Here is a 12986-nt window from a genome sequence, read left to right as displayed (position 1 = left end):
ATGTCCCTCTCCAAGGACCGGTCCCTCCTTACAACATGTCCAAAGTATGTCAGATGAAGCTTCAGAATCCTTGCCTCCAAAGAGCAGCCTGGCTTCACCCTCTCCAGGACGAACTTGTTTGTTCTCCTAGCACTCCATAGTATATTCAACATCCTTCTCCAGCACCACAGCTCAAAGGCATCAGTTCTCCTTCTATCATTCCTAGTCATTGTCCATCTATTTTATTTTATTATTTGTGTGTGTATACCGTCATATTGGATCTGACTGGTATAGGAGGACATTGTCCCTCCTTCTCCAGCAGTGTCTGGTGGATTCGAACCACGCACTTCTGGGATTGCAGTGCAGCTTCTTGCCATTAGGCCACCAGAGCTCGCCTGTCCAGCTTTCTGATGCATAGCAAGTAATTGCAAAGACTATGGCCTGGATCAGGCACATTGTAATCTCCAGACTGACATAGTTTCTCTTCAGTACTTTGCACAGGTCTCTGACAGGATACTTTCCCAATGCAATTCATCTTTTAATTTCCTGGCTGTTGGTACCAAGAGTGTTGATTATGGAGTTAAGCAAACTAAAGCTTTTAACAATCTCTCTTTACCATCTATCATGATACTGCTGCCTACCAGCCCAATAGTAAGAATCTTAGTTTTCTTTTTTAAATTTTATTTTGCTTGTGTACCATTGAATCCGATCTGACTGGTACAGGAGGAGATTGCCCCACCTTCTCCAGTGGAGTATCTGGTGGATTTGAGCTGCGTGCCTTTGGGATTGCTGTGCAGCTTCTTGCCACTAGGCGACCAGAGCTCCATAATCTTTGTTTTCTTGATGTTGAGCTTCAGTCCATATTGAAGGCTGCAGTCAGTCCTTGACCTTCTGCAGCAAGCGCTTCAGGTGCTTATCAGTTTCACAAAGCAGGGTTGTGTCATCCGCATAACAGTCTTCTCAGATGTTGGAAATCCTGACCCTTACATGGGTGGTTAGGAACCTATTTGGGAACAGTATTTTCTTTTTTAAAAATTTAAATTTATTATTAATTTCAGTAAAAATTTACAGAGACTTTGGATTTCCATTCATTCATTGTTGTACTTTTCTCTCCTCCCAACCTTCCCCCCAGAACACTACCCTCTTGGAAAAGTAAAAGAAAAATTCTTACATTGTTTTACAATCCCTCCCCCAGGTTCACTCCACTATGCAGCCTTCGCTCTGGACTCCTGTCATGACAAAAATACCCAATCACATATCGTTTTTACACAGTTTTATCCCTCATCTATTTCAATGCAGTATACAATATTGAACCCATCTTTCTCAGTCTCTCCCCAACCCCAAGGTCAGTCCTGTTTTACAACAGTGACACCATGAAGTATTTGTCCTTTCATGACTGAGATACTTCACTCAGCATAATGTCTTCCAGAGTCACCCATTTTGAATAATATTCAAAATATGCATGAGTTCCTTGTTTTTCAATACTGCATAGTATTCCATTGTGTGACTATATCACAGCTTCTCTATCCATTTGTTTGTTGATGGGCACTTACGTTGTTTCCAACTCCTTACTAGCCGCAATAAACATCGGTGTGGGGAACAGTCTTTTCTTTACTATGTTAAGAGGTCACATCAGGGTAGGATATGTTGGGTTTTTTTTTCTAATTTACTATAAACTTTTTATTTTATACTAGTTTACTTACCAGGTTCGCAGGAAATGGGTTGTTGTTTTGTTGTTGTTTTTTTATTGGACTAAGTGGCTTTATTAAGGGAAGCCAGGATTACAAAGGACTTAAGAGTTGGCATTGGGTCCCTTCTTGCCAAAAATGGGCACGACATTGACAAAACGTCAGTTGTGCTGCATCCACTGCTTAGTTCGGCCGGTCTTCTTTTTCTCCTGTTTTGCCACCTTGGGAGTCTGACCTCTCACTTTCCCAGAATGAGTCAAGGAATCATGGACTTTACCTCCAAGCTTGTGGTCAGCTACTTCCAGGGTGGTCAGGGGCTCCAGCCCACACTGGCCCAGGATAGCGTCATTTTCCAAGGGAGAGAGCCTCCCAGGAGCAGTGCCCTCCAGCGAAGCTACTTGAGCCCTGATTTGGGCGACTCTCTCCTGGCCAGTCACCTTGAGGGTGTGTAGCTCCTGGGCGTGAACACAAAGCTGGGTGATGGTAACTGTAACGCCAGCCAGCCTGCTGACACCGTGAAGACGGAGCCGAGAAAGAGGCAGGCGATGTTTTCAGCCAGCCACTTTTGAGCTATAAGGAAAGCAGAGTAGGGCAGGGGGCAGAGGGACAAGCAGAGTTACAAGATGATAGACGCTGAGCCACAGAAAGACCGTCAAGGAAAAAAGAGCCTGCTTGAGAGAGAGAAAGAGAGTGAGGGGGAGAAAGGGGAGCAGAAAGAAAGAAAGAAAGAGAGGGAAAGGGAGAGGGAGAGAAAAAGAGGGAGAAGCCACCAGAGCTTTCATAGAAGATAGACAAGCTTGTGAGATTTACAGCTTCAGAAACCCTTCCCCTCCTCTTCCCTCCCTTATCCCTGTCCTGTTCATATCAGCTAGGAGTCATTATTGATTTGTGGTAATCTGAGCCTCCTGAACTGTGAGACAATGATTATTTGTTTGCTAAAGCTATCCACTTACGGTATTTCCCGCCTGGCAACGCTGCTAAGACGCTTATCCACCGCAATGACTGACAGTATGATTGAGACTTTAACACACATTACAAGATTAAGTTCCTCTTCCTCCTTTACTCCACAGTTTCTTTCTCTCTTCTCCCGGGTGATGAGCACGCCCATTATATCTAGTTTGGGACTCTTACACATACAACTATCGCGGACACTGTGACTCATGGCCTGGGGGAGTGGCGGGCATTCCTTCTATTAGGCATATCAAGTGGCACACACAGAAGATTTGTAAAAAAATATTAAATACTTGACATTTGGAAAATTAATTGGGTCATTTTTCATGCTTCGGTGGTTTAGTAGAAAGGAATTCTGCTACCACTTCAAAGGCACAGTGTTCGAATCCACCAGCTGCTCCTTGGGAAAGAGATGTGCAATTTCCTCTCTGCGATTTACTGCCTGTGCAATCCTGCAAGGAGGGCCAGCTGTGGATTGGTTCCAAGTTTACACAAGCTTCCTCTAAACAGCAAAAATCATTTCCAGTAATGGCTATGAAATGAAACTAGGTAAGAAAAGACTAGCTTTCGCTGCACTGTGAAGGTGCTTGGTTCCAATGCACCAGGTGCTCCGCTGGAGAAGGAGGGGCAATCTCCTCCTGTGCTAGTCGGATCTGACTCAAAGGTATACAACGCGGGGGTGGGGGGTGGGGGAGGAAGACTGCGCTGCAATCCACAAGACACACGGTTCAAATTCACCCGGTTTGAATCCACCAGATGCTTCGCTGGAGAAGGAGGGGCAGTCTCCTTCTGTGCCAGTCAGAAACCAGGCACACAAAAATAAAAAAAAAATTTTTTTAAAGACTAATTTTATGACAAAGTCAACACCCTTTTAAAATTTTGTGATAATTATAGATTCACAAGGAGTTACAAATCGTACTCTTCACGGGGTCTCCCTTAATGGGTACATCTCATGTAACTCTACCACAGTGTCAGAAGAGACTAAGATTGACATGTGTGTGGTTCTGTGCCATTTTAGCACATGTGCACATTCTAAGCCTTGCATTTTTCACCTGATGGTACAGGTTCGAGCCTGCAAGGAACAGGGTCTCTTGAAAGGCTAAGTTTGCACCCTCCCATCCCCTTGTTGTTGTTGACTGCATTTGAGTTGAGAACAACTCATAGCGACCCTACGAAGAAAAGGCCTGCAGCCCCTTTACAACTACAACCCTTTGTTTTTGTTGTTATGTGCGGTTGAGTCGCTTGCGACTCATAGCGACCCTATGTACAACGGCCCTAAACTCTGCTCTGTCCTGTGCCAATCACACTGAAGGATTAAAATTAAAATGGCTCCAAGAGCTCTAAAATGGCTCCTATAGTTCTCAGCTAAGTTAAACTCAGGAATTTTCCACTGCCCCGGGTGTGATCCCGTTTGTGTGCCCAAGAGACTACCCCACACCCAGTGTTCCAGGAAATAGCCTAACCACAGGGTACCCGTATTCCAAGAACTGGCCGACCACAAGGGTTGGGCAAACAAGCTGATGTTTTAAGATTTGCTTGACTGTTAACTGTGTAAAAAAATGATAACGTGTAAGTGTGCTGTGTAATCCATGTATGAAGCCAGACCAATGAATTTAAACTGTGCTTTTATTACCCAATGAGAAGCTGACACCCTGTTGTATCCCCCTAGAGTGTATAAAAAGAGCCAAAATTGTCTGCTCGGGGTCAACTCCTCTGTCTCCTGCGAGAGATACGTGTCGGCCCGGAGCTCCGCAATAAACCTCTTGCCTTTGCATCAAGCTGGTGTCTTGGAGTCTTGGGTCTTCGCCATCCGCTCGGAACAGGACCACCAGTTCGGGGGCCTTTCAACACTGTCTCTGACACACCCATCCCGATTACACCAGTTACTGAATCAATCCACCTCATAGAGGGCCTTCCCCTCCTGTACTGTCCCTCCCAAGCATGATGTCCCTCTCCAAGGACCGGTCCCTCCTTACAACATGTCCAAAGTATGTCAGATGAAGCCTCAGAATCTTTGCCTCCCAGGAGCCTCGCGGTTTGACCCTTTCTAGGATGAATTTGTTTGTTTTCTTATCAGTCCATGGTACTCTCAATACTCTTCTCCAGCACCACAGCTCAAAGGCATCAATTCTCCTTCTCTCCTCCTTAGTCACTGTCCAACTCTCTGATGCATAACAAGTGTTTGCAAAGACCATGGCCTGTATCAGATGCACCTTAGTCTCTAGAGAGACACCATTGCTCTTCAGTACTTTGGAGAGGTCCCTAACAGCAGACTTTTCCATTGCAATATGTCTTTTAATTTCCTGGCTACTGGTGCCAAGAGTGTTGAACTTTTAATGAACTCCAATTCCCTTTCCAGGGAGGGCTGCGAGGAGCTGCGCCTGGAATTGTCCAACATCCACCAGAAGAAGGTCTGTGAGGAGCGGAGAGCGCAGGTCGCCTTCAACGAGGAGAGGCGGCAGCAGAAGCTGGCGGAGGAGCAGATGTTCGCGCGGCTCTGGGAGCAGGACCGCGCGGCCAAGGAGCAGCGCGAAGCCCGGGACGCGCAGCGTCGGCGCGAGGCGGTGGAGGAAACGCGCCTGCGCCTGGTCGCGCAGATCGCGGCTGCGCATGCGCGGCGGCTGGAGGCCCTGCGGCTCAAGGAGGAGGAGGGCCGCCTGCTGGTACGCGGGCCAGCGCCCCGGCGGGGCTGCTGGGCTCAGGGAGTGTCAGTGCAGTTGTCGTCTGGTCCCCTGTCGGTTCCCAGCGTTCTTATATTTTAAAGCAAATCCCAGACATTACTACTTTTCCTAAAAAACTCAAAATCTCAAGTTTACATCTCAGGAACAACATATATAAGGACACTTTCTTAAACAATGCAGCTGTTGTGTTGTTGTTGAGTCCGAACTGTGCCCCCAGCTGACACTCCTGCGGGGTTTTCAGAGGCAGTTTAATCAATCGCACAAGAGGAGGTTGTCCATCCTCCTGTGGAGCAACTGATGATCTCCAACTGCTTGCCTTTGGGATTGCAGAGCAGCTTTAGTTCCCTAGTGCAACTGCTAAGCTTGGGGTGGGGGTGGGGGAAAATAGCTTCTATTTGTTCTCTAAAACCAACATCAAATGTCCAGCTTGTCTAAATTAGTACTTATTCAAATCAAGATCTAATCTCATGGTATCTTACAAATGTGTTTTATTATTAGGGGGGCTATTTTTGTTGTTTGTTTTTTAGGAAGTTGTTGAGAAGCTCTAGTGGCTTCTGCTTGGGGGTTTCTGGTGGGAATTGCATTAGCCCAAAGGCCACACCTCTTTGGTGGTTCCAATCCACCAGCCCGCCTGAAGGAGAAAGATGGGCATCTCCACCTGGGTTACCTACAACTTGGGAAACCCAGTGGAGAGTCAGCTATGAGTGGGCACCAACTCACCGGGCAGTGAGTAGAGTAATTGTTGTTTGACGGTAGTCAGAACCGAGTCATAGCTGAGCCTCCAGCAGGTTTTCAGAGGCATTAAATCACTTCCTAGGAGACTGCCTATTTTTCTTCCACAGAGCAGCTGTTGGATTCAAACAGCTTGCCTTTGGGATTGCAGTGCAGTTTCTTACCATTAGGCCACCAGAGCTTTCAGAATCTGTGTCAGAAGTGGAATCCGGTTGTTGTTAGGTGCTGTAGAGTTAAGTACCACTCATAGCAACTCTATGAACAGCTGACCTGAACTCTGGCCTATCCTGGGTCATCCCCATCGACTCTGAGACTCTAGAGTTGCTGAAATCACTGTTTCTCTCATTCCGTCCTGCTGAGTATCTTCCTCTCTTTCACACCCTCCACCTTTCCAAGCAGGATGTCCCTTTCCAAGGAATAGCCTGCCCTATGCCTCTGCTGTTGAACTGACCCACAGCTGACCTTCCAGCGGGTTTTCAGAGGCAGTGAATGCCTGGGGTAGTGTGGGGGAGGGAAAGCCTAGCATCAGACTTTCTTCCCACAAACCAGCATTCACAGTTACCATGGCTGTTCTGCGTCTCAGTTGAATCAAGTAGTATTGGGAGGTCTTATCACAGCCTAACCTTGTTAAGTCATCTTTTCCAGCTGCTGTGCCCCTCAAGTTTGCATAGCGCCTCTGGTGGGAGGTCTAATATCCAAATTTATCCAAATTTCTACCAGACCCACGATGCCCTGGAGCTTTGGTGCCCCAGTTAAAACTGCTTGTTGGCCAAGGAATTAAGCCAGCCAGTAGGATCAAAGAGACAAGAAAATGGAAAAGGTGGCAGAATATTTTTAAATAAAAGGAAATGCTTAACTTGTAATTTTGTATATTTAACTCAAGTGCACACTTCCATTTTTAAATTCTTGATGCTGCTTAAAAATGCATATAAACGTAGGTGTGAACACATGCATAGAAAAATAAAGTTGGGAAGCCAGTACTTTAAAATGTTGAGAGTGGTAGTGAGTGATAACAATGAGGGTTTAAGATAATCTTTCTAGGGGCGCTCTGCTGGCCTAGTGGCAAGGAGCTGCAACTACAATCCTAGAGGCACAGGGTTCGAATCCAGCAGATGCTCTGCCAGGAAAAGGAGGGACAATCTCCTCCTGTACCAGTCAGATCTGATTTGATGGTACACTCACACAAAAATAATAAATAAATAAATTTTAAAAAAAGATAATCTTTCTCTGAGAGGGAATTGATTTGATGGCACTTAGCAACAACCCTTTACACTTTTCTGACATCCATCAACGCAGAAAAGCAATCAAGCAATTTTCATAGATCCTTATTGCTGACTTGGTAATGAAAAGACAAGTTATCAATCTGTTTTAATAACCTGTAGTAAATCCAAATTGTGTGTGTGTGTGTGTGTTTTTCTGAGAAATAGTTCTTGTTTTGCAAATTGAAAGCATTAACTTACTTGTTTCATCTGTTTTTACTGAGGCCTCTTCTTTATCATCCTACTTTAGGAAAATGATACCGCACAGATCAAACTTGAGAATGAACAAGAGAGGCTAAAGAAGCAGAAAGCAAAGCAGGACATCAGGACCTGTCTGCAGAGCGCCCTCCACGAGAAGATGGAGCACATGCAGCAGGAACACAGAGAGGAACAGGACTTGAACATGAAGCTCGTGCAAAGGGCCCTTCACGACTTAGAGGCAGAGGCTGAGAAAAAGAAGCAAAAGAGGGTAAACTATGTTCCTTCTTCTGTGCTTGATGCTTCTGTGTTTTTTTGTTTTTTTGAGAGAGAGAGAAAAGGTGATGCAAGCCACACCCTTGCATTGTATCAGGGATGTGACCTGATAAAAGATGTCACATCCCAACCTAAACCTTTTACCACTTATTAGGTGATTAAATCACTTGCTGGGGGATATTACAGCATTAAATAACTTCTGATCCTCATTCATCAACATCATAGAAGTTTGGATTTATAGCACATAGGATAGATAATACATAAGACTGAGAATCATGACCTAGCCACGTTTATGCATATTTTTGGAGGGGACACACAATTCATTCCATAAGAGAAGGGTTTAATGTCATTCTTTTGCATGTAGATATCTAGTTGTTCCAGTACAGTTGTTCAGCTATTGTCTGCTGAATTTTGTTGACATTCTTGTAAAACATTGATTAGCAGTTACTATCAGTTTTCTTTTTTTTTTTTAAAGAATTATTTTTATTATTATTATTTGTGTGTGTACCGTCAAACTGGATCTGACTGGTACAGGAGGAGATTGTCCCTCCTTCTTCAGCAGAGCATCTGGTGGATTTGAACCACGTGCCTCTGGGATTGCAGTGCAGCTTCTTGCCACTAGGCCACCAGAGCTCGCCACTATCAGTTTTCTTCCATTGATCTATATACATCTTTCCTTATGCCAAGAACACTTATTTCTGTGTGTTGACTACCATAGCTTTGTAGCAAGTTTTGAGTTGTTTAGGTGTGAGTTCTCTAACTTAGCCCTTATTTTTCCAAGATGTTTTTGCCTAGTCTAGGTTTCTGTGTTTCCATATGATTTTAGGATCAGATTTCAATTTCTGAAAATAAGACAGCTGATATTTTGATGACCTTGTATTGAATCCATAGCTCAGTTCCCACCTTCACCATTTGAAGTCTTCTGATCCATGAATATAGTGTGTATATGTGTGTAACCTGAGGTCTGCCTAGATTAGAAAAATAAACAGAGCAAATTAGTTATGTTAACATTGTTCAGAACTAAGATTTTCAACACAACAAACAGAGGAGGGAAACCTACAATCATCTTACTTGAATTCAAAACATCAGTATAAACAGACTTTGCTCTTTGGAGGGAAAAAGAGATTCAATCATTTTGTTCACCAAAATGTCTAGAAGCAGAAATGGTCTGGTAGCAATGGGCTCATTGAACACTCAGATTTTAGTCGTTATTAAATCTCATTTCCAACTATAAGAAACCAGGAATCCTTTGAAATGACAAATTCCACGTCTAGGACAGAAAACGTACAAGAATAACCTGGGATAGGAAAAATAGGGAAGAAAGAAAAATCCTACCTAAGGCTAATATGGGCAGACCTCAGGTTACCCATATCCAGCTTCTGTACAACCCTTCCTTATAAGTCAATCTCGATACGTTGTTTCTATAAATGTAAACCTGTAAATGTGAGTTGTGCTAAATCAAAGGCTGTACATTTCTGGTGACTCAAATCCACCAGCTGCTCCGTAGGATAAATCTGGGCAGCCTCTCCCCATTTTGATTTACAGACTTGGGAACGCGATGAAGGGTCACTATGAGTCAAATCTGACTTGATGGCAATGAGTTTAAGTTCTAAAAATTTAAACCAGTGGAAATAAAGCAGTATCATTGCAGATTAGTTGAGGATTGCTTTGACAAGCAATTTGGGCAAGTGTTTGAATGAATTTACCTTAAAATGCATTACAAAACATTTCAAACAGAAACAGAGAGTAACACAAGAGGCGGCCATGTGTCCAGCTCCTACTTTCAAAAGCCAGTCACCTTTGCCCTCACTCCTCCCTTCCCCAACACTTAACATACATACTATGGCATCTGTAAATGTTTTTATATAGAGCTCTCAAGATTGGGACTTCCCCCCCAATGCCATTATCACCCCTAAATATTTTAATAAGACAAATGAATTTTTGTTATACAGGAAGATATGAGAAGAGAACAGAAGATATATACAGAATATATAGCACAGAGACGCAAGGAGGAGAAAGTCCAGGAGAACGAGCTGGACAGAGTATTAGAGAAAGAGAAACAGAAGAAGTCGGCTGAGAAGGACGAGCAGCTGAAACTTGAAAAGGAAGCAAGAAAAAAACTCGTGGATGAGGTCATGTGTACAAGAAAACTCCAAGTTCAAGAAAAGTGTAAGGAACTCAGCAGCATGGTTTGTCTTAATTCAATCTAAGTAGCAACCAAACCAATCTGCTTCTTTGTTTTAGTTGTCTTCTGCTGCTGTAACAGGGTGCTGGGTCTACAGGATAGTTTTCTTGCCGCTCTGGGGGGAAAGTTCTTTTCTGTCTTTTGACTTATGCTCCTGGAGGATTTTCACGAGCCATGGTATCTCACTTCCCTAATTTCTGCTTACCTTGGTGGCTTGTTTAATCCTTTCTATCTCAAAAGAGATTTCCCTAAGATAAAACCTGACATCAAGACTGTTTAATTCACATAACAAAAGCAAACTTATTCCATAAAAGGATTATAATCACAGGTGTAGGTGTTAAAAGGCAGCATGAGGACAGCCGAGTCTGGCCTCCATTCACTACAAAGGGGAGCTGTCCTGTTAAACGATATCTACAGTACAAAGCTAATTCCTGTACGGTCAGATGAAGGATTATGAAGAAGTTAACTTTTAACCCTTCTCAGGTAGAAGCCATAAAACCTCACAGGACTTTTGCCCTCTTTTAGAAAAACAAGGCCATAAAACGGCTCACCCACATCTGCGAGTACAGATAAGAGAAATTCCAGGAATTGTTTTTCTGAACTTTACTCCCCACTCCCCCACCCCTTGCGCCGACCCCGCTTGCCACGCGTGTGCGCCAACTTGCTTTTAAATATACCAATCAGATAGTTTTCCTCGCTTACCCGCGCGCGCCAAATTATTACCCATCAGAACTGCCTACCTCAGTGTATATTCAAATACACCAATCAGCAACCCTCCCTGTGTGTTAGCCCATGTTTGCGCGGGTTATTGCCTTTATAAGCTGTATGTACCCTTAGCTCGGGGCTCAATTCCTCTGCCTCTGCATAGGTCAGGAGTTGTGCCCCAGCGCGCTGGATGGAATAAAACCTCATGCTGTTTGCATCAAGGACGGTCTCTCGTGAGTGATTGGTGCTGGCGTCTGATCTCATTGGGGTCCGGCTCTGCGGATCCAACACAGACAGGGTCTCTCACACTCCTTCACTTGTTTCTACTGGTTCCAACACCAATCTTACTGCTCTACTGGGTCTGAAATCCATTGTGATGAAAACACAGACCTCACAGAACCATGCTCACGACTGTGGGATTTCTGAGGGAAGTTAACAGCCGGCCACTCAAGTTGGCGGTGGAATACAATCCCTCAGTCCTGGCAGCTTCTCAAGTGTTGTTGAAGGTCCTTTGACCTTCAGTGTCATGGGTTATGCCAGTGTTACAAAGTTCCCTTAGACCTGCCAATTACAATGTCTTCCCTCGATCCTCCAGCAAGCTTAGATGAAGGCCTCTCACTGTACTCCGTGGGGCAACAGTCCCCAATTCTGCTCTGTCTCATGTTGGTCTCTGGTTCTCTATTGAGGCTGTTATGTTTGCATAGAACCTGGTCTGTCTGGTGCAGGAATCTTTGGCCCTAATGGACTCGCACTGCACTCTCTGCTACCCCTTTTCTTGCTGGTATTGAGATTCTCAAACTTCTACCACTTAATCTGCTCAATTTAAACCTGTTGTTGTATATTGTTGTTGTGCACCACAGAGTTGGAACCGATCCACAGCTGACCCTCTGGCAGGTTTTCAGAGGCAGTTAATGACACAGGAGGAGATTGCCCACCCTTCTCCCATGGAGCAGCTGGTGGCCTCGAACTGTGTGTCTTCAGGATTGCAGCCCAACTCCTAGTGGAATGGAAAGACTAGCCAGTCTCTTTGTGGATAGACTCTTTGTTATTTTTTGCATGCTGTTGAGTCAGAACTGACTTAGAGTTGACCCTTCAGTGGGTATTCAGAGGCAGTAAATTGCACAGGAGAAGACTACCCATCCTTCTCTCATGTAGCAGTCAGTGAATTCGAACTGCATCCTTTCGGGATTACAGCACAGCTTCTTACCAATAGGCCACCAGGGATCCCTTTGTGGGTAGACTAATATAACCTATTTGTATGATCCCACCCAACCATGTGGCAAAGTCAAAGTTAATGCCTAGGAAAAACATTTAGAACAATAAACCCTTGACACCCCAGTAGGGGTTATCATTTGAGGGGACACAATTAAAACCACAATAGTACAGCATGTTGAACCCTTTGAGGGATCCCAGAGGCAAGATCCCTGCTCTTGCAGATCTCGCCGAGTTGGAGACATGAAGTGTAAACAGGTGGAGAGTTTCATATCCCAGGAGATTCTGAGCAGGCCCTGGGGAGATGCTCTCAAGGCAAAAGGACTTATGTCTGGTCTGTGTACTGTGTGTGCCTTAGTGCTTATATAGGTGAGTGAGAAGGTGGAGCACAGACACTCATCTCTTCCACCTCCCTTTAATCTGTCCCTCTTTCTTTCACAAGTTCCTCCTACTTTCAAGCCTTTGCTCAGGTAGTCTTCTCTGCTTATGATGCTCATGATATTGAGAAATTCCACACTTTCTTGAGAAGCCCTCAGCACTCCTGCATCCAAAATAAAGCCTCGTTCCAGGACTTTCATGGTGGCTTGCTCACATCTCTGTCTTCGCACACCATTGTAATCCCTGGCAGCTCGCAGTGGCTGGTGGGTGAAGGTATTATTTGTTAAAAGGGTGAATGTCCCTTCAGATACTTGCCATTTCCATGCCTAGCCCAATGAACTGGAGAATAGTTGGACAGAATTACTCTCCATCTCTTATAGGGTCCTATTAGATTTCACATCAGCGGTCTTTGTAAGACAAAGTTTGTCCTGGTTCCATTGATTGATTTTTCCTCTCAGACATCGTGACAGTAGTTAAAAATTACTAAGCTACTAGTTGTTGTTGTTGTTAAGTGTCGTCGAATAGATGACTCATAGCGATCCTAAGAACGAAAGACCTGAATACTTGTATAACTTTCTTTGTTTCTCCAAGTTCACAGGGTTTCCGGAGGCAAGCTATTTTGGAAGTGGATGCCACTTTTACTATTGTTGTTGTTGTTATGTGCCGTCGAGTCGTTTCCGACTCATAGCGACCCTATGCACAACAGCCCTAAACCCTGCTCTATCCTGCGCCAACCGCACCC

General features: G+C 44.5%; 1 protein-coding gene and 1 pseudogene across 1 annotated transcript in view; one reads left to right on the top strand and one right to left on the bottom strand.

The window, feature by feature from the left end:
- CCDC11 (coiled-coil domain containing 11) overlaps positions 1-12986 on the top strand; it is a 37534-nt gene that overhangs the window by 16685 nt on the left and 7863 nt on the right. Inside the window, exons 4-6 of the mRNA XM_006891753.1 lie at positions 4978-5281; positions 7541-7759; positions 9717-9933. Coding sequence (XP_006891815.1) covers positions 4978-5281; positions 7541-7759; positions 9717-9933 — 740 coding nt within the window. The remainder of the gene's footprint in view (positions 1-4977; positions 5282-7540; positions 7760-9716; positions 9934-12986) is intronic.
- LOC102855790 lies at positions 1772-2775 on the bottom strand (annotated as a pseudogene).

The sequence above is a fragment of the Elephantulus edwardii genome, unplaced genomic scaffold (assembly GCF_000299155.1).
Source record: "Elephantulus edwardii isolate Elephantulus edwardi_28Jun2011 unplaced genomic scaffold, EleEdw1.0 scaffold00103, whole genome shotgun sequence".
Lineage (NCBI taxonomy): Eukaryota > Metazoa > Chordata > Mammalia > Macroscelidea > Macroscelididae > Elephantulus > Elephantulus edwardii.
The sequence above is the reverse complement of the archived record's forward strand: the minus strand, read 5'-3'. Positions and strand labels throughout refer to the sequence as shown.